Genomic DNA, 22304 nt, shown 5'->3' on the forward strand with positions numbered 1-22304 from the left:
GCAGGAGATGTTGAATCCTTCATTCTCTTTCAGATTTTAGAAAGGGAAGGGGAAGAAAATGAAGCCTTACATAAGATGATCGCAAACGAGCAAAAGACTTCTCTTCCGAATTTGTTCCAGGACAAAAACAGACCATGTCTCAGTAACTGGCCAGAGGTATGATGATTCCCACAGAGGGTAGAATTCGTCCTACCTTTTTTGCCAAATTCCTGGTGGGCTGTTTGAGAACAACCCAGAGCTGCTCTAGTCCTCATTTGTTTAGTTAGCTAATCGGGGATTTACTCTAGTTTGCTGTTTCTTGGTAGAGGGTTATGTTGCCATCTTATTTATAGAACTCGGAAAAGAAAAACCACAGTATATGGGAAAACATCTTCCCTAAAGGATTTAGTTAAGAATGCAGTGAATTAATGGCTGCTCTCATGTGATTTTTCTATTCCAGGACACGGATGTCCTCTACATTGTGTCACAGTTTTTTGTAGAAGAATGGCGGAAATTTGTTAGGTAGAAACCAAAAATTTTCTATTTCCTTTTTTTAATTGTTGCTGATTTTATTTTAAAAAATTGATGGGTTCTGATCCTGGTACCCTTCACGGTTACTTTTATTGGCGTATGCTGAAAGCTTTCGTTTAAGTTAAATGAATAATCCTGAGAAACACATTTAATTACTAATAGCCTTTTAAGTATATCTTTAATTTTACATAATTATCTTAAAAATCTTGTTTTCAGTCATGCAGTAGTGACGAGTATTGATCCTCCTTGTCTCTTTGAGCAGAAAGCCTGCGCGGTGCAGCCCCGTGTCGGCGGTCGGGAACCACGCCCTCCTCTGTCCGCATGGGGGCCTCATGTTCACATTTGCTTCCATGACCAAAGAAGATTCTAAACTGTGAGTTTCTTCTCTTCATGTGATCTTTCTGTTTCTAATGATTAATAAAATGTGTTTAGGAAATTTTTCATGTGACATAAGCAATCTATTTTGAGAATTTAGTCCTTTGCTGAATTGTGCGTTTTTTCCCCTTTTTTATATGCTCTACTAGAGTGAGCACTTGTCTTTTTTAAAAAAACAAAGACTTCTCCATAAGAGGCAAGAGGCTCCCCGAGGCCATCTTGCTCTTGATGTTTCTTCCTTCTCTTCCTGGAGCCCTGCTTTCTCCTTACAAGCTGCTGGTCACCAGGACAGTATCTCTGGGTGGAACTCTTTTCCATAGTTACATTGTCAGTGGGCCTTCAGAAATCACCAGGCTTCAGAAAACAGAGCAAGAGGAAGGCAGTGCGGCACCAGAGCAAAGCTACCGAGCTGGTCATCTGGAATTCTAGGGTCTCAAAATCAAAATTTTGATCCACTCCTCAAGAGCTTCCAAAAGGACTCATCTATGAAATTCACCCCTGATGTTACCATTTTATCTTTTGAAATAAATAATTTTTAAATAACCATGTAAAAGAAGGTAGTATGCCTCTGACCTTTTCTGTAAACCTTAAAGAGAAAATTGAAACACATAAATAAAAATTCCCTTGGGATGAAGCTACAGTTAGGGAGTTCATTATTTGTATATCAATATGTTAACATCAATAAGGAAGTTTAGAATTAATATATATTTTCTAGATTCTCCCCCCAGCTCTTTTTTCCTTTTTTTTTTTTTTGGTGGTGGTTGTAAATGTCAGACATGTGGGAAAATGCCTATAATAACAAAACAAATAAGTATATGCCACCAGCCAGCTTAAAAGTTAAACAATTCAGATATAATTGAAGATGCCTCAGTGGTTATTCTTTCTTTCGTTCCTCCTTTTGTCTCTCCCTCCCTTCCTCTCTCACAGTAACCTCTGTCCTGAATTTGAGGGTTATCAGTCTCACAAAATATCCCTGTTAAAAAAAAACACCTCACACACAGAGTAATGTTTTGTATATTTTGAAGTTTTTTGTCTAAATGACATCATACTATCTTTGTTCTTCTGCAACTAACTTCTGCTCAACTTAGGTTTTTGGGATTTAACTGTTGATTTGTGTAACTCCAGTCTCTTTAGTTTCGCAGCTGTCGTAACATTCCTTTGTATGAAAAAACTACCATTGCTTGTGGACGAGGATGTATCTTCCCCCTCTGATTCCTTTGTATTAAATACTGCTTTTGATGATTTTGGTTCAGGAGACTAATGGATTGTGTTGGTTTTCTTAATTTCCATGTGTCTTAAAGCATGTTGTGTTTTTCTTGCACAGTATAGCTCTCATATGGCCCAGTGAGTGGCAGATGATACAAAAGCTCTTTGTAGTGGATCATGTAATTAAAATCACGAGAACTGAAGTGGGAGATGCAAACCCTTCAGAAGCACAATATATTTCTGAGCCTAGTAAGTTTTTATAGTGCTCTTGGTTCGTGTAGTTATTTTAAGGGGGAAGAAAAGAGTTTGTTAATATTGTGTTCTTTGCTTAAAATTAAAGATCATGTGGCATTCTGAAACTAATGCTTCCCAGGTGGGAACTATCATTTAGTCATCTCATTGTTTGTATGTTTATGTGTTGGCAGTAAAATGGATTTCCTTATTATTATTATTTGCATATAACAGAATACAACAGTTAATAGAAAATACGAGTAGTAGTTTAATGAATACTCATTGGTAACATTAATATATTCTTTTAGATCTTTGGTTGCTTGACAGTAATTCTATAGCCACTTCTATTTTACTATTTTTTAGAACTTTGTCCAGAATGCAGAGAAGGCTTATTGTGTCAGCAACAGAGGGACCTGCGTGAATACACTCAAGCCACCATCTATGTCCATAAAGTTGTGGATAATAAAAAGGTACCAATCCCTCAGGGCTGGGCCGGTAGCAAAGTAATGAAGTTCACACGCTCTGCTTTGGCGGCCCAGGCTTTTTGAGTTCGGATCCCAGGTGCAGACCTACACACCACTCATCAAACCATGCTGTGGCGGCGTCCCACATACAAAATAGAGGAACACTGACAAAGATGTCAGCTCAGGGCCAATCTTCCTCACCAAAAAAAAAGTTAGAAAAAAAGCTACCAATCCCTCTTGTGGCTGTGACCAGTAATGACCAAGCTTGCCTTTTGACTTGCTGTTGGATTTTCACTGAGGACTGCCTGAGATCACATTTTTGTTTCCTTGGAGCTATTTGGCATAAGAATTTAAATTGGACAAGAATTGAAAATGAATAAATAGCTGGGGCTGGCCCCATGGCCAAGTGGTTAAGTTTGCGCGCTCTGCTTCGGTGGCCCAGGGTTTTGCTGGTTTGGATCCTGGGTGTGGACATGGCACCGCTCATCAGGCCACATTGTGGTGGCGTCCCACATGCCACAGCTAGAAGGACCCACAACTAAAATATACAGCTACGTACTGGGGAGATTTGGGGAGAAAAATCAGGGAAAAACAAGAAAGAAAATGCATAGTTATGTGATTATATGTGAATTTAGTCAATTATTAATTTTTTTTTTTAAAGACTGGAACTTGAGCTAACAACTGTTATCTTTTTTTTTCAATATCTTTTTTTTTTTTCAATTGCTTTTTCTCCCCAAATACCCCCAGTATACAGTTGTATATTTTAGTTGTGGGTCCTTCTAGTTGTGGCACATGCGATGCCACCTCAACATGACCTGATGAGCAGTGCCATGTCCGTGCCCAGGATCTGAACCAGCGAAACCCTGGGCTGCCGAAGTGAAGCGCGTGAACTTAACCCTTTGGCCATGGGGCCTGCCCCCTAGTCAATTATTAATTTGATACACAGATATTTATTGAATATCAACTTTGTGCCAGGAATGGTCTTGCTCCTGGGGATACAGTGAAGAAGACAGACAAGGGACTTGCCTTCAAGAATATTTGTATCTAATGAGGAAGATGAAGAATAAACCCAGGGGCTGGCCCTGTGGCCAAGTGGTTAAGTTCTCGCTCTGCTGCGGCAGCCTAGGGCTTCGCTGGTTCGGATTCTAGGCGGGGACATGGCACCACTCATCAGGCCACGCTGAGGTGGCGTCCCACATGCCACAACTAAAATATACAACTATGTACTGGGGGGATTTGGGGCGAAAAAGCAAAAAAACAACAACAAAAAAGATTGGCAACAGGTGTTAGCTCAGGTGCCAATCTTTAAAACAAACAAACAAAAAAAAGAACCCATAATTCATAAATTAATTTGATTTCACCTAGGGAGGAATGTTTGGAGGGAAACTTAGCAGGGTAAAGTGAGAGACTGATGGAGGTGGAGGTGACAGTGTTAGGGAGTAAACAGGAAAGATTTCTTACAAGGGGGTATTGTCTTACCTGAGCGAGAACTGTCAGAGAGATCCAGCCTGGGAAACGTATTCCAAGCAAAGAGGACACAGGCCAAAGGCATCAGCCTAATGTGTTCAAGCAATAGAGCGAAATCGTGTCTAGGGCAGCACTGTCCAGGAGAACTTTCTGCAGTGACAGAAGTGTTCTCTGTCTGCACTGTCCCTGTGGTTCCACTAGACACACGTGACTGGAGCGCATGAAATGTGGCTAGGCTGGCTGAGGAACTGAATTGTTGATTCATTTAAATTTAAGTACGTGCACGTGCCAGTGGCTACCATAGTGGGGAGCACGGACCTAGAGTGAAGTTCCTTCCAGGGAGGTTAGTGATACGGAGTGAGGAACCAAATTCTGACGAATTATATACATCGCACCAAGGATTTGGGATTTCATTCTAAGTGTAGATGGAAGCCACCGGAGAGTTTCGAGCAAGGTCATGGTGTGATCTGATTGATGCTTTGGAAAGATCCCTCTGGCCATTGTGTTTGGAATGGGTGAGGGCGTAACAGGAATGAGGAAGGCCGGTTTAGAGCCTCTCGCCTTGATCTGAGGGGTAGGCGAAGTAGCCAGATGTGGGTGTGTTGTGGGCGCAGGGACGCCAACACTGGCTGTGGATTGGATTTGGAGCATTTTTATTGTACTGGGAAGGCTCGTAAGTAGATCCTGACCCAGCTCTCTGGGCATCTCATTAATTTCATTCCAAGGTTTTGGGAATTAAAGACAAAATAGAACACGTTTTGATGATAGTTACCAGATGTTGTTTTAGAAAGATAACTTACAAATTATACTCTAAACGTGTAGGGTTCTGCTTCACAAGTTGCACTAAGGCCTTCATTTCGTAATTTGCTGACAAAATGAGGTTAATGAGTATAAATGTCTTAATTTTTCTGTTAAAATTTTCTTAAATCTTTTGTACATGTTGCTATCCAGTATAAAATAGTATCTAGTTTAGCTAAAGTTTGATAGCAGGATTTCATAGTGCAGAAGAGCACTTCTTCCATCGTCCATTTTCTCAGTCTTAAGGAGCGTGGGACTCCTGTCTGCGCTGTTTGAGAACTTGAAAAGGCCTGTCGGTAAATGTCCTCGGAAAAACGTGGAGCATCTTTGAACTTCTGCAAAATAACATCATTGTAAAAGCCTGATCATGATAACTGTTGTGCAGAGACCAGTTACATTTATGGTGACCACATTAACTATCAGAATAAATCGTAGGATAAAAACTAATGTATTAAAGAAGAGAAAACAGAGAGTCCTTGAGTCTTGATCCTCTGTCTGGTCTCTTATCCCACAATCGAGAAAGATGTCCCTCCTCTTGATAAAGATGGCCCGTCAGAGCCCCCCACCCTCCATAGCGTGCCTTCCTAGGGTCTCACCTGCTTCTCTCTCTGTTGTCCTGTGGCTTCAGGTGATGAAGGATTCGGCTCCGGAGCTGAATGTGAGCAGTTCCGAAACAGAGGAGGATAAGGAAGAAGCTAAACCAGATGGAGAAAAAGATCCAGATTTTAATCAAGTACGTGTGGAAGCTGCGTTTCGTTGTTACAAAGGGCAGCCGCTCCATGCCCCAGGACCTCTCTCAGTGTGTGTGATATTGGCTCTTAGCTCCCTTCCTTGTTTTCCCTCTCCTTAGTTTTGGTGTCCTGGTTTCTCATGAAAAGCCATGAACTACATTGTTCCAGAATTAATATATTTATTGCTATTAAGTAAGAAAGACTAAAATATAATCTAATGATTAAATTTTTAGCTGGAAAAGAAGATAAACAAGACCCATATCTTGGCTTATTACTTAATCATGGGATCTTCAGTATGAAAAAATTATTTAACTCACATTCCCTCATTACAAGCAAAATAAACAATAGCTTTAATAATGGAGTTTATGGATAAGATTTTCGGGTCTCTCATTAAGGTGTTGGTCAGATGACCACATCAGCATTAGTCTTTCCTTTTTCATTGTGTTGAACTTAAAATTCTTCTATTAAAATTGCCTGTTTTCTGTGTATTCTGTTACCATTTTCTACCCCTTTACTTGGTTGCTTGATTATATCCTGCATGTTCATAGTGGTATTGGAGGAAATTGTCTTAAGGACAGGAAATAATGTGAGAATATGTTTGGTTGATGTATCGTGTAGATAAGTTTCAGCTTCTCAACAAGTCTGACCACGATGTTCCAGGATATTCTGTAGATACCGTAAATTCGTGGAATTTCTACACTAGTTAGAGTTTAGTTTTAACAGATGAGATATTTATTTTCCTTCTTTCCTGCTAAAATACAGTGTAGTCGAATTATGGTTCTTCCTGAGGGAACGCAAGTGTTAGAATGGCCATCTGCTGCCTCTGTTGCAGAGCAGAGCTAGCTGGGCGTGTTGGCCTGTCTCTACACACTGATACTGTTACTTCATTTTCAGCATTGATTAAGAAAGTCTGAAAAGCCCTCTTGACTTGAATCTTGGTCTCTCCGAGGTAAATGTTGCTTGTAGTTTCCCAACTGGTGTACAGATATGTCAGCATTTGTTTTCCATGGCTCTTTGGATCTCATAAAATGTTAAATTTAAAACACTCACGAAAGAACAAAAGCATGCCCTTTTGGGCACCACCCTGCTGACGGCAGGCGGCCGTGCTTTTGTGAAAGCTGCCCTACCAGGTTGGCATTTCGTAGTCGGTCAGCATTGGAGGGCCCCTTTGCTGCCGTGCTGACCAAATCGATCCGTTTTATAGGAATGCAGGTTTTCAGTTTTGAGGGGATATTTTTTTACAGTAAATAATGCCCTCATTAAAATCTGTGGATTTAATGTACATGTGTCTTCCGTCCCCTGGGACGGGTTTGGAGATTACTGAGTCAGACAATATGTCTCTTAATAGGAGTTTGCAGGCAGGCATGTCTTTGCTGCCTTCTGACCTGTTTGCTGTCGACTCTTTTTCATGTCGCCTCTCGTCATACGATCCATCTTCCAAGTCACAGATCTACAAACCAGTTTGTTTGCTTTTTTAGTTGATATATTGAAAATGTGTGTGTGTGTGTACATATCCATCCTGATTTAGGACTCCATTCTCTTTCGTTGCTTGGCTGGCGGTACCATACTGTGTTAATTACTATCCCGCGGGAGCGTGGTTTTAGTCAGCGGTTGGGAATCCATCTTTTTTCAGATCTTTTATTGGCTGTTGTCACCAATTCATTTTCTATTATAAAGCTTGATATGCATGCACTTATTGTCCTTAGTTTGTTATTTTAAGCTTTGCTTTTCGGCCTAAGAGTTGTTTAGAAAACTCTACATTTTCAAGTGATTTAGATTTTTGGGAAGCTAACTTTTTTGAATGTGTAGTTTTACTCGTTGTGGTCACAACCACAGCAATTTTTAAAAAGTGGATATGAAATTACTCGCCTCAGTTGTGGATGACGACAGGTTTCGCATCTGCAAATAGGATGGAGAATGTTGGGAAACATTTGTTTTTATGCTGTAATTGTTTTTTATACTTTATCATTTTCTTCTGTCTTCCTTCTCCCTGTTTGGATGTTGTAATACTCTAGAATGTTTTAAATGTTTTTTGTCCCATAAAAAATCTCAAGTGGAACCTTCCTTCTTTAGAAAAGAGTGGGTGGTCCCAGAAGAATGTCCAGCCTCTTCAGAATGTCAGCTGCCCAAACCTTTTCTTTGTAATCCCTTACAGCATCTCAGCACGTAGATGGCTTCTGTCATTACTGTTTTAAACCCCTGTAACAGGAAATGCTGCATTTCTACTGGTCCTTCATGGAGATGAATGACTTCCTTCTCCTCTTTTCTCTAAGCCAGATCAACCTGGTTCCTTTGACTTTGACCTTATCTACGATTTAGGTTAATAATGCACCCAGTACTGGATATCACTTAGGTAATTGAAAGCCTTCTAAAACCCATCGGAGGGTTTTTGTCAGATAAGTTGGATTTAAATTCTATGGATTTTTTTGAAAGAATAATTCTGGGAAAAGCTTTTAGGCCCATTTAAAATCAGAGTCGTTAAAAATATCATGCTTAAGGCTCAGGGCCTTATCATTTGGTTGTGTTTTGTATTCTGAAGTAAAGTGCTGTGTTCCTGTAGGTGTTTTTCCTTATGTTCGTAATTGTGGAGGTTAGGTCCAGTTTCAGCTTTTCCTTGAACAGTCGAGATTGAGAAAAATGTTTCCTCGACTGTGATGTTTTGAACTTACACATTCACGTAACTTTTTCTCTGAGTGTTAGAGTCGCCCGTGTATCTGTCTCGGCTCAGGGCTGGAGCTGCCCCGGCCTTGTGCAGTGCCGAGCCAGCGGGCCTCACCCTGAGCAAATGCTCTGGGGGGTTGCGTCCTGATCCTCTTCTGCTTTGTAAATCCCTGGGGCTCCATTGGGAACGAACATGTGGCATCTGCACCCATAATGACTCCTAAAACCGCTCTGCTTATGCACAGCTGACACTCAGTGACGACTATAGAAACCAGAGCCAGCGGTGGGGGGGTGCGGGGTTACCTCATCCAGATTTAATTAAATCAGGGAGAAAAGATTTTTAAAAAAATCTTGTTTCTTCCATTCCCTGGCCTGGTTAGCAGAAGAATCTTGACTGTTTGTTAACCTTTTGATGAGGCATTTATAGGAGTATTGTGGAAAGGCATTTGGTTCTTATCTGTTATATTTTCTTAAGACTAGTATAGTATATATTATGTTCCCATACGTATGCCTGTACATTTTGCTGAAATATCTTCGGGTAAATCTTGTCCATCATGACATTTCACCTCAGAATACTTAAAACAACATAAAAGTAGAGAGAGACAATGCCTGTTACCCATTCTCAAATTTCTCCAGCTGTTGCAAGTATGTCTTAATTCTTTTCCCTTCAAATTAGTGTGCATTCAAGGTATGCCCTGTTGGTTATTGCTTTACACTGTTACCTAGAACGCTTAACCTCCCTTCCCACCCCCTTTCTCTTCCCTCTTTGACGTTTACAAGAGACCAGGTCAAATTTTTTTTAATTGAGGTAACATTGGTTTATAACATTATATACATTTCATGTGTACATCATTATATTTTGACTTCTGTGTAGACTACAGCACCAAAAATCTAGTTTCCATCTGTCACCATACAAATGTACCCCTTTACCCCTTTTGCCCTCCGCCACCACACCCCGCTGCTTTCCCTCTGGTAACTACCAATCTGTTCGCAGTATCTATGTTGGGTTTGTTACTGTTTTTATCTTCCACATTATGAGTGAAATAATACAATATTTATCTTTCTCTGTCTGACTTATTTCGGTTAGGATAATGGGTGAACCCTCAAGATCCATCCATGTTGTTACAAATGGCAAGATTTCATCTTTCTTTTATGGCTAAGTAGTATTCCATTGTATTTCTGTACCACAGCTTCTTTATCCATTCATCTGTCGGTGGGCACTTAGGTTGCTTCTAAGTCTTGTTTATTGTAAATAATGCTGCAGTGAACATAGGGGTGCATATATCTTTTTGAGTTACTGTTTTCATGTTCTTTGGATAAATACCCAGAAGTGGAATAGCTGGATCCTATGGTAGTTCTATTTTTAATTTTTTTGAGGAATCTCCATACTGTTTTCCATTGTGGCTGCACCAATTTAAATTTTCACAAGCAGTGTACAAGCGTTCCATTTTCTCCACATCCTCTCCAATGCTTATCATTTCTTCACTTTTTGATAATAGCCATTCTAATGAGCAGGAGGTGGTATCTCATTATGGTTTTGATTTGCATTTCTGTAATAATTAGCGATGTTGAACATCTTTTCATGTGCCCATTGGCCATCTCTTTATCTTTGGGAAAATGTCTGTTCAGATCCCTCTGCCCATGTTTTAATTGGGTTGTTTGTTTTTTGTTGTTGTTGAGTTCTTTAAATATTTTGGATTTTAGCCCCTTGTCGGATATATGATTTGCAAATATCTTTTCCCAATCAGTAGGTTGTCTTTTTGTTTTGTTGATGGTTTCCTTTGCTATGCGGAAGCTTTTTAGTTTGATGTAGTCACATTTTCACTTTCTTATAGAATGTCCCACATTCTGCATTCAGCTGATCGCCTGCTTATGTTAGTGATTTTAACTTATTTCTCTATTCCCTGAATTTTCTGTAAATTGGAAGTTGGCTATAAATATTTAATTAAATTCAGGTTTAATGTTTTTTGCAAGAATATTTCATAGGCAGAGCTATGTATTTCGTGATCATGTCAAGAGGCACAATGTCTTGTCCAGTTTTTAGTCAAAGTAGGTTTGATGTCTTGATTTAAGGTACTATCTTTCATTTTCAAGTCCTCAGCAGTTTATGCTTAGCTTCTGTGTCATTCTTAAAAAGAGAAGAAAATGTTTCATACAAACAAATTAGGATTCAGGTTGTTTAGGAATTAAATTTAGTAATCTTAAAGTTTTTCAGTTTATCACGTGGTTTTCTGATTTAAGGTCGAACTTATCATTTTGCTTTTAAATGCCCTTTTTATAATAATTTTTCAAATCCTGGAGCTTACATGCAGTTAGAGATGTGTCTCATGCATCCTTTTCTTTTTCCAGTTTGATGTGAGCCCGCTGAGAACCTCTGACGAGTTTCCACTCATTGTTGACATTGCATTTCAAATGGTTGAGGGACTAAGTAAACTGCTCTCGCCTGATGAACTTCACAAGCATGGGCCACACTGTGGATAATTTTGTTGTTTTCTTTGTTTCGCATCTTTATTTTAGAGCAATGGAGGAACAAAGCGGCAAAAGATATCCCATCAGAATTATATAGCCTATCAAAAGCAAGTTATTCGGCGGAGTATGCGACATAGAAAAGTTCGTGGTGAGAAAGCACTTCTTGTTTCTGCTAATCAAACGTTAAAAGAATTGAAAATTCAGGTGAGGAAAATATAACATTTGTTTCAGTATGCTCTGGACTTAGGGGACCTTTCCACCTATGTTTACATATGTGTCTGTGGCTTTTTTCAGGGTTGACCTTTTAAAGCTCTATCTGCTCATAGTTTTAAGCCATTGAGAGAAGGCTTTTTTGGTTTCAGAATGGTGTCGATAGGGCACCTAAATTAAAAATAATTCTTTCTTTAAAAAGACTTAAGGTTTTCAAGATGGCCAAGAATCTTTCTGTGAAGATGAAAGTGTTTTTTGGATTCTGAAAACTTGAGCCAGTTCTGAGCTGCTTTCCAATGATGAGAAGCAGCGAGAGCATTTGATTTGTGACATGTCGAGGTTGCTCCAGAATAGTCATTCTCTCCCTTTATTGTGCTGCCTGCTCTTTGACCACTGCATAGATACTGGAGCCGATTACCAGGCTCTGCTGTGGAATTTAAGGGGAGGTAAAAGGCAGCTACTTAATCATCATTCCCTTGGATGAGTCAGAACTTCTTTTTATCACACTATTTTTGGTGTTGGATGAGTCTATGTAATAGAATTTTAAAGTTACCTTTACCTCTCTTTGTGTATGGTGCTTTCCAAATTGTTTTTTAAAGGTTCATTCTGGATTGTTCCCTCTTGGCCTCCGCAAAAGCATGAATTGCTTTGCAAATCAATTCATTGAATGCAATGTAGGCATCATGAAAATGCTTCGTGATATTGTTATTTCTTGGTATCAATCCTAAAGGAATATAAATGAGTGTGCCAATGGTATATCTCAAAACCTAGGCAAATGTGGCTGATAAATTCAAGATGTCCATGAAAAAAATCTGGCCCCTAATCTGTTTCAGTCACTGATACATATCCAAAAAGTTGACCAAATTTCCCTCTTTGCTGCTTTGATGTCGCGTAGTTTACGGGTTGTGCATTTTTTCTTGCTGCCGATATTTATCATTATAATTGAGGCAAAAGTACAGGCTTTCTTTGAGAGTGTCATGTGTTCCAGATTGTCCTGGGAACAATATTTCCCTTGGTTGAACCCACGGCTCTGAAAAGAAATGTGTTGGCATAATATCTTTACTCTGTTATTGTACTTTCTCCATCTGAAAAAGCTTGTTTCTGTCACTGGCTTTCTGCTTGTCAGTGGTAAACCTCGAACATTCAAAACCTGTAAATTACAAGAAGAGCCCCTGTGGATAAAGACATTCAACAAAGGCTGTGTGGCTTTTATTACAGACTGCCGTTTTTAAAGAATAAATCGAGTCAGCAGAAATAACCTCTATCGGGCAGCATGTTACCTGCACAAATGCGTTGTTAGAAGGCGGCAGCAGCTGTTCAAATGAAAGCCCCAGACGTGCCCTTCTCGGACGGCTCCTTTGCCGTGTCCTTCCTCTCATCTCCCACTCTCACTTCAAAGACCACTGTGATCTAAACAGAGTCAAAAGACAGGGCACCGAGATGTGATTTCCACTCACTGCTCAGCGGGGGCAGCCTTGAGAGCTCCAGCAAACAGGACTTTCCCCGGCAGCCTGGGCAGCGTTGGCGTTGGTGGTGGGCATGTGTGTGATCCTCACTCAGTTGGTAGCTGTGGGGCATTTTTTAAAAAGCCTGTAATGTGCGTTTTCTGTTTGGTGGAGCGTTTCCTCTAAGTGATACTACATTTCTACGTTAAGACGATGACGACCTTTGTAAAACTGTGAGTGCTTTATTCTAGACATGCCCATTTGCTATTGCTTGGAACCTTAAGAAACTTACTTTGTCTGATTATTAATTCATCCACCTTTGATCCCATAAAGTAAAGGAAGTACAACTTATTCATCTCCTTTCCTAGAAGATGCTCAATGTCTAATTGCATTATTTCATTTTCCAGAGGATAGAGTTTGAGTGGGTGGTATGGCCTGCCTTAGAAAGGGGCGAATTTTGGCACAGAGGTTAAATGGCTGGCAGCTGAAGCCCTTGCTCCTGCATTTCCTTATTTCTCACACACACACACACACACACACACACACGCGTGCACACACACCATAGCAAGCAGCATGGAGCTGCCCACCCTTAGGAACAGTTTTCATTGTTCCTGTTCTGCTCTGTAGATCAGGAATGCTGCGCTACTTGTTAAACAGACCTACATGACGTTAATTATTCTCAGGCATTCTCCTAGCACTTGGGTTTCTGAATTATTGTACCAAAGGCCCCGTGCCTGTGCCCAGCCTGTGCCCTCCTGGAATAGTCCCTCCTCACTAGTGAGCGCTTGCTGGTCTTCCGTAGCACCTCTTCTGTGAAACCTGTCTCGGCCTCTGGTTTCGTCGTAGAGCTGACTCTTTCTGCCTTCGTGCTCCCCGAGATCCTCCCTGCGCCCGCTAGAAGCCCCCTTCTTCACCACTTTGTTTTGCCCTCACTCCCGTGAACTCTCTGGGGCGGGTTTGCTCGCTTTCATTTTTCCAGCACCTAGCACAGTACTTGACACATGGTAGCTTCATAATAAATGCTTCATTCGTTGTTAAGTGAATTTAAATGTCCTTGTCTGCGTGCTCAAGGCATAAAGTATGTGCCTCAGCCCCTCAGTGATGGTACAGGTGGCCGGAGGTGATGCCTGTGTGTCCGACCTCAGGGTGCTGCACAGACACTCAGCATTTACGGGTGTGGACAAGCGCTCCTGCAGCCCAGCAGCTGTGACGTGGCGCACGTTGAGTTGGCATCAGACCCCGCCTCTGGGCTGTGCATTCTTCACGGTCCCCTTTAATACCCAGGGCTGCTTGCTCTGCCTGATGCCCGTGAGCTGGGCTGGCTCTGGTAGAACTCTCCTGTCAGTACTTGTCACTCACCAGAAAGAGGCTTATTGCTTCATAGGCAGATCATTGATGATGTTAGCGCGCCCTGTTTAATCAGTCTCTGCTTACTTCTCAGGGGCTGATGTCCTTTTGAGAAGTCCAGTTAAGATCCTGGCCCAGCAGTTAGGGACGAGGCCAGTGTTGTTGTCCTTGTTCTTGTTTATCTGTGTGCCATTATTCAGATCACTTTTCTCGTCACAGTCTTCCCAGCTTAGAAGGCTCTGGAGCCCCATTATATACACAGTTGGTTCACGGCTGCTTTGCTAGGCCCATTTTGTCTTTCCAGATTCAGAGAGTAGAGGAGGAGAGTACATAAAAAGATAGAATATTTTCCCATAACATCATGGATATTGGTGTCATAAAAGATACATGTAATAGAATACATTCAATGAGTCTGTAAGTTATGAAGCATACTAAAATGAACACTCTTGAATTCATCCTCGAAGTTAGGAGTTAGAACATATCACTGAAGGTACCTATGTGTGCTTCTCCGAGCCCACCTCCTCCTTGACCCCCCCCAGGAATGATAACAATAAATTTTTTGAATTCGAAAAAGCGTTTAAGTATTATGCATAATAGTCTCTCTGAATATATTGAATTTTTAACACTTGGCTAGAACTGGGGTGAGGTATATGGTCTCTACTCTTAAGGAACTCATATTTTGGTTCCTAGAGGCAAGAGTCAGTCTAAGAATATATGACAGTCCCACAGGCTGAATTACGTACTCCCGGCTGCTTGCTGGCTGGAATCAGAACACAAGAAAGAAGAGTCCAAATTACGTGCTGGTTAATTTAAAGATTTTATTTTTCCTTTTTCTCCCCAAAGACCCCCGGTACATAGTAGTATATTTTTAGTTGTGGGTCCTTCTGGTTGTGCCATGTGGGACACCACCTCATCATGGCTTGATGAGCAATGCCGTGTCTGTGCCCAGGACTCGAACCAGCGAAACCCTGGGCCACCGAAGTGGAGCACGCGAACTTAACCACTTGGCCATGGAGCTGGGCCCCCCCGGTTAATTTAAAGATGGTCTTATGAAGGAATTTGGACTTGACTCAATTATTAAAAGGACGTGGGACCTGGCCATGATGGGGGCGGCAGTGATGGCCTTGCCCAGGCCTTGTAGCAGAGGAGCTGTCAGCCCACCTCAGCCTTGCTCCTTTGATCTCCCCACACCCCCATCCTTGGAGAGGTGGTAAGGTGCAGAACAAAAGGATCTGTGGGTATAATTGTTCCCTAATTCTCTTAGGCCTCCCAAGGATGTTCCCAGATATATTGGGTTTATGGTCTCAGTAGGAATGTAGCAAGTAGGCTGACTGCAAACAGGAATATCTTTTGTACTCTGAAGTCTTTTTTTTTTTTTTTAATCCATGTATTATTTTTTCAAATAGGGTGTACGGCTCAGTATTTTGCCTTATACAGACCTTGTTCTTTTATATTGCTACAGATCATGCATGCATTTTCAGTTGCTCCTTTTGACCAGAATCTGTCAATTGATGGAAAGATTTTAAGTGATGACTGTGCCACCCTCGGCACCCTTGGCGTCATTCCTGAATCTGTCATTTTGTTAAAGGTAGGTAACAGCTCTTTACCTGAGGAACTCTAGAAGGTTTTCATGATACACACCCATACGTAAATTATGTGAGAAGGTGGTTAAGGTTGCCTTGGGTTCTCAGCAACCTTGTGTGGTAATAAGCGACTGCTGTGAGTTTTTGCTGGCCTCTGGATTCCCCAGCTCTGACTAAGCCACAAAAAGCTTAGGACGGGACAGAAACTTAGGTCAGGACATCATTGGGTCTCATGGGGTTTTGTTAATTTTTGTTTAAAATAATAGATCTAGATTTAGCCTCCTCCCTAACTTCTGCATCAGCAGACTTACTTAACCATGCTTCTACTGTTAAAACATCCCCTCCTTTCCTCTTGGCTCAAAAGTACCAGCCAGTCAAGCTAGGACACAAACACAAGACACGAGGCTTGGCCACAGCAGTCAGAATACTTTTGGTTGGCTTAATGGGGTGTGGAAATTGGCTTTGGGTAGAATGGATTTAGAGGAGGTGGACGGTGTTTTAGAAAGTAGGGGCTTCTGAGAAGTTGTCGAAGAAGAGAATGCTTGAAGCAGCCTCATTAGCCCCGTCCCCCCTCCCTAAGGGCCTCATTTCATCACTTTCCTTTGCCTCTTTTGTTTCCTGGTGGCCAGAAGCATTCCCACTGTGCCAGACGCCGCTGCATCATGGGGTAGGATAGTTGTCAAGTTACGCTCTTCCTACCCCAGAGCTTCAATGCTGTGAGATAAAGTTAGGCCCTGGAAACGATGAAGCGGACCCATATCTACCCCTCCACACACACACGCCCGCCATCCTGCCACCTGCTCCTCCCTCTGCTTGCTTTTTGCTTTTCTTGGAACTGTAGGTTCTGTGGAATTATTTTGAAAACCTATTGAGTTGCTGGAGCCTAAGGACTCTGTCTAAAATTCTAGAAGCAGCCTGTATTATTAAAAAGTCTGCGCTTCACATGAGCAACTGGAGTCCGTACGGGTCTTTGGCCTCTTGCCGATAATCCCACCCTAAGCTCAGACTCAGTGCTGGCTTCCACCCTAAAAAGGATATTGGGTATTTTGTTCTTGATGGTGAGGAGGGACAAAAATGTGTTCTTAACCTAATCGGTATTTCAGAGGACCAGTCTGACTTTTTCTTTCTACCTAAGTCATGTGCCACCATAGCATCTTAATTCTCGTTAATAAGTCTACATTTAGTCACCTCAGGGAATCTGAAAATTTCCACATCCAAAGGTGTTTTTAGGAGCAAGAAAACAATGCCTCATACCGTGTGCAGTTTTGAGGGTGATGAGCCTAGACCCATTGTTGGCGGGGCGTCATTTGTTAATCCTGGACATCATGGCTGCGCCTTGAATCCGATTCTGTGCTGGACAGTGTTCATACTTGTGTTGCGTAGCGGTACAGTAGCCAACTTGTGGGCCAGATTTCAGTGACGAGGCTCTGACATCCTCTTCCTCCTGGCTCCCATTCCCTCGTGGTTTTGAATTGTCTTCATTTGTTTTCCAGGCTGATGAACCAATTGCAGATTATGCTGCAATGGATGATGTCATGCAAGGTAAAGACGATATTGATATTGATCGGATGTTGACGCTTTAGTCTACCATGCGTTTACTTTTAACCTTGAGAAAAGCTTCTACATGTTGTTAAGGTAGAATCTTACGTTGTTTATCCTAAACGATCATAGAAAGAGGGAGAAAGGTATCTACAAAAATTTGGAAAATGGAAAGCAGAGAGGAGAGTAGTGATTATTTAGCTGAGCTGAGGAAACCAAAATAAACGTCAGCCTGCAGGTGGAAGAGGTCAACGAGAAGCAGAGCTAGTTCACATCACAGAGCTTCAGACAGGCGCACGGGAACTCCTGCTCTGAAAGTAGGAGCAAGACATGAGCCTAAAAGCAGAAACTTGGCTGGAAAACTATAAGAAGTAGTTGGACAACTCAGTGCCCTGCGGATGCTCACAGCCCCTCCTTTATATCCATCACGGCCTGTTTCCCACGTGCACTTCAGAAGGGCAACTACAGTATGTTTCAGCTCTTGGAAGAAATTACACTGGAAAGGTGAGAACGAGGCCTGTTACGTACAAATAGGGAGACCACCCCTAGCTCTTTGTTAAAGTGCTGGCAGCGCATCTCTTACCTCCCACACAGGAGGGAGGGGATTCCGCTCTGGGAAAACTGACCAATTCAAGATAATAACCTGGAGATATATAAAAAAAAAAAAGTTAGTCTCCTAGGCACCCTTCAGTGAAGCCCACCAGTGCCCACCGGACAGAGCTTTCAGGCATCGTTTTAGTCCCTCACAGGTAAATAGGTAGAAAGCAGCCAGAGATCACCAGACGGTTGAGGGCTGACAGCATGGAACTGAACGATGCCAGTCAACAGGCGGAAAAAAAGGAACCCAGAGGAAACAGATGATGCAGGAAGCATAAGAAAGCTTAAAAATTAACTGTAAATAGTACAGAGAGAAAGAGCAAACAATAGCTAGGGGCCTGTATGAAAGGAACACTTGCAGAACAGAAAGAATTCATGAAAATGAAAAACAATTGCACCAAGGGCCCGACACAGTACGTGAAAATCTAAAGAAAGAGAATCCTAAAAGATTTTAGAGGTATGGAAGGAAAGCCCATCACGTTCGTAGGATGAAGAGTCAGAAAGACAGAGTCATGGAGCAGTGCCCACAAGATTCTGAGGAGAAGTGAGTGTAATCTAGAATTCTCTAACTAGACAGACTTTGTTCTCCCCTCGCACTTGATCTGAACACATAGAAGGCCTCAAAAAATGTCTCTCTCATGCACTGTTTGCCAAGAGACTGTGGGAGGGTGTGCTCTTCTTAAACGAGAGAGTAAATCGAGAAGGAAGCAACAGGATCCAGAAAACAGGGCTCCACCACAGGAAAAGATGAGCCCTACAAGACGGGGAAGGGCAGTTCCGGAACAGGAGCGCTGCGGCAGGCTCTGAGCACACCCGGTGCCCACTGGAGCGGAGGGAGGCAGGCTTTGGCAAAGGATGTCCACAGGGAAAAGTGGAGGTGCTAGATGACTGTCTTGAGATTTACAAGTCTTTGAAGGGTTTATATTTTAAGTGGAGATGGTGCAGAAAAAAGGAAACATAAATAACGCATAGCAGTTACCAACCCCAGAAAGAAGAGAGTCATGCCAGACAAGAAATATAGCCAAGGTACACCAAGGGCTTCACCGTGATCGCTATTAATGGAGTAAAAACAATGTAAACACTGGAGTTTGGCTTAACAACAAAAAACTGGATGTCAGGAGGACAGGTTGGGGGCAGGAGGTGTGTAGGAGGTGGTAGAAGAGCTCAATTGTTAGCTTTCATTGAGGGAATTAGTAGACATTACCTGAAGGTGTGAAATAGCGATATGTGTGTTATTTAGAAATAAAGAGGTTAAATACCCGAAGACGTGGCTACAGAAGTCAAAAGTGGTTCCTTCTAGAGTGTGGGAATGGAAGGAGGAGGGGGAGGTGTGTGGGTTCTCCAGGCCTGCCCTGCAGTCATGCAGAACGTCGGCTCCAGTTACAACCCTTGCTCCGCCAGTATTTGACTTTTAAAATGATGCGTATATATTGCTTTCATAAAAACAAAAACAAAGAGAAAAACTGTCATCTGATTATCATCATCCATAACTTCAAAAGTAATCATGATGGGTGAGTAAGGTAGTTAAAAGTTATCTTAAACTTTTTTTAGGCATTGAAGTGATCTTATTACTGTCGGCTACAACAGTTTTTTCAATTTGGAATTTTTTTTTTCTTTCCCAGTGTGTATGCCAGAAGAAGGGTTTAAAGGTAAGTTACATTTGTCATGTTTTGTTCATGAATGTCAGAGTCATACTGTAATTTTCTATTAAAGTGAAGGCTATAATTTGATTTTAAAATTTAATTCAATCTGAGTCTCATGACTGAAATTAATTTTAGTTAAGTGCATTTTTTATTCAAGCTTCTTCATTATCTCTTTCAGCACTCAGGCCTCGGATAGGGCCTGTGTGTTAGCGGTATCTGCTGCCAGATGTCCATTCTGCTTTCTTTCTCATTTCAAGGGGAAGGTTGGGAAATTAGCTAGTGGCATTTCGAGATTTATATTCAACCTTTTTCCAGTTCCTCCCATCAGTCCTATCTTAGAGCAGAACAATTTGTGTGTAACTGATAAGAATTAAAGGAGAAGAATTTGCCGAATTGTATCAGGCTCAGTAAAAAAGTTTCATTAATCTGTTTAGAATTAAGGCATTTCTTGGATTATTACTTTAGATGGAGACACGGTGGTGCCTTGTCCTACATCTTGGCCACTATAGTGTGTACACCAATAATATTCATTATTCATCAAAGACAGACCTTTGACATTTACAGATTTATCTGTTGCCACTGGGACTCTTTGCGGCCTACTCCAGAGGTCCATGGCAGGTTGTGTGATTTGCCAAGGAATGAGTTTGAATCAAATACCAGGGGCTCTTTGCTAAAGCAAATGAGTGAGCGAAGCTGCTGACCTCAGTAAAGCCGTCCTCTCCAAGCGGCTTGTTGTCTCCACCACTTTGTTTGTCTATACTACTACACTTTGTCGTTACTACTACAAAGAAACTCCTGGTGTGGTCAGACAAAGCAAAAAATTTCCTTGTGAAAAATGGCCATCCGACGAAAGCATCAATAAAATCTGATCAACTTGTGTGAAGATTACACATAGGAACACATGGCTTTCAACAGAAATGTGATTTAGCTGAAAGCCTGGAGTCTGCTATTTTTTTTTTTTTATCCTTCAACATCAAGGGGCTGCTGTGCTCATGTATTTAATTGGATAATCCCTGTTGATGATGCTTTCTTGGCAAATGGAATACATGAACTCTTAATTTTCAGTTCACAACTGTACCTCCACGTGTGTTTCTTTTCCCAGGTACTGGTCTACTTGGACATTAATCTTCTCAACACTTACCGACTGCTAAGAAATGACCAGAAGGGAAGAGGAGTTTGACATGTTAGGGCATTAAAGAAAAGGTGGATTTAAAAATTAAACCATTATATGACTCTTCCAAAAGGCAGAAAACCATTCAAAAGTGACTGTCCCAAATGCCTTATGTCAAATAAAGCAGATTGCACTGAAGGACATCAGACTTGAAGGAAATGTTTCAAATTTTATATTTAAGGGGAAGGAGGGTGGGAGGGAGGGGGCAAGTAAAGATCGAACAAGTTTAGTAGCAGTAACAGTAAATCATGTTTACATATGAGATTTATAGTCACAGGAGGGAATAAAGTCCTGTTATATTTCCTTGCTTGAGTTTCATACCAGATGCATTGGTCCATAAAGGATTTGTATCACAGTAGAGGGGACAACATTCTGCTCTGAACTAAAAGTAATTCTTTAGAGACATAATCTGCTTACCAATACCTGTCTTTGATTCATATTTTACTTTCAATAAAGCATGAAAGTGAAGAACTTGCCGTAATTGTGGAAAAGTGTCTTCAGATTAGACTCCTCTCCGTGTCGCCTGCAGTGCGCCCACCTCACACCCAGCCCAGAGGTCTGTCCCGTAGTGTTGGGGGAACCACGGGGCGCTGCCTGTGTCCCTCAGTGAGCAGGGCATTGTGTCTCGCTTTGGGCTTCAAGGGCTTTTTGCTTTCAGGCATCTCAGGGATGGCAAATGTTTATTACAGGCAATAGCATCTTCCTCCAGGTTTGCTCATTCAAAAATGGGAAATCAGATACACCTTGCACTTTTGAAAAACCTGAGCACCTTACCAGAAGGGTAAATTTGAATACCGCGTTTGAATACCACAAGGTTTTTCTAGGATTTGTCTTCCGGTCCTCCAAGTGCGCCGTTTCGTGGATCTCGCTTCCCTTCTTGAAAGCATCCTTCTGAAGTGCCCAGAAAGAGTGTTTTAGATCACTTGGTTTACAAAAGGAAAAACAAAAGTGTACAGATGGGGTGTGCCGTTTTATCCAACTCAGGATTATTGTTATTAGCAACACATAACCAAAGCAATATTCTTAAGACGATTGAAGGGATTTTAAATGGGACTTAGGACTGGAGTTTGTGTCGCTGTTTTCTGTCCACTTTGTATGCATGTGTTTGGAGCAGAGACACTCACTCAGGCATCTCTCTCATTAACACTTTTTTTAGCCTGGGGCTTGTGCTAGGGTTTTCTCCCTCCCACTCCCCTTTTCTGAAAATTTAAACTCAAATGAGGGATGGAGGAGGCAGGTTTCAATTTGAGGACCAGTAACCTTGGCAGCATCCTTTTTGAATAGCTCTTTTTATCAGAATAATTATGGCTGTTTGGTAAAATTATAACTTCTTGCTTGTGTTTCCCCTCTGTGTTTGCCATGTCTTCCGTCTCTGCTCCCGGGGAGGCAAGGGCATGTCTAATGAGCCCGTGTTGGGGGCGAGAGCTACTCACGGGACCCTCAGGAATCGTCCTGGGAGCCAGCGGTGCCCACCTGGAGGCTGGCCTGTGGAAAGGACTCCAAGTTGAGATCACGGATAGCTCATCCGGAGTTTCACATCTCAGTCTTTTACTTCGCCCCAGAGAAAGGAAACTGGAGCATGAAAGTAATGACATGCTGAGCGACTTAACTCTTTCCCAGGGGAAAGGCTCGTGTGCAGGTTCAGGTAGCACTTGATGCAGAAGCTTCCTTTTCCTGCAAAGAAGCCCTGTGGCCAGAGCAGGTTCCTTCCAGGGATTGACGTAAATACATCAATAGCCCCCAGAAATCTCGTATATTTTTTCCCAATTTGCTGTTCATAACAGTTTTCAAATTTGTTACTTGAGTCTTTTTTCTTTATGCAGTGCTACAAAAGAACAGCCTTGTGTAAGTCAGGCT

The 22304-nt window shown here is 41.8% G+C and overlaps 1 protein-coding gene across 3 annotated transcripts in view; it reads left to right on the forward strand.

Annotated features, from left to right (window-relative positions):
* The window catches only part of USP48 (ubiquitin specific peptidase 48), an 88326-nt gene extending 67403 nt beyond the window's left edge, over positions 1-20923 (forward strand). For all 3 annotated transcript variants that reach the window (XM_003364443.5, XM_005607376.4, XM_023635565.2), the window contains 11 exons: positions 34-156; positions 440-501; positions 773-883; positions 2210-2340; positions 2686-2792; positions 5680-5784; positions 10961-11116; positions 15377-15502; positions 16991-17039; positions 19256-19282; positions 20379-20923. In XM_003364443.5, the coding sequence (XP_003364491.1) occupies positions 34-156; positions 440-501; positions 773-883; positions 2210-2340; positions 2686-2792; positions 5680-5784; positions 10961-11116; positions 15377-15502; positions 16991-17039; positions 19256-19282; positions 20379-20401 (1020 nt within the window). In that variant the 3' untranslated portion in view covers positions 20402-20923. The remainder of the gene's footprint in view (positions 1-33; positions 157-439; positions 502-772; positions 884-2209; positions 2341-2685; positions 2793-5679; positions 5785-10960; positions 11117-15376; positions 15503-16990; positions 17040-19255; positions 19283-20378) is intronic.
* The last annotated feature ends 1381 nt before the right edge of the window (positions 20924-22304 follow it).

This window comes from Equus caballus, chromosome 2 (assembly GCF_041296265.1).
Source record: "Equus caballus isolate H_3958 breed thoroughbred chromosome 2, TB-T2T, whole genome shotgun sequence".
NCBI classification, from domain to species: Eukaryota; Metazoa; Chordata; class Mammalia; order Perissodactyla; family Equidae; genus Equus; species Equus caballus.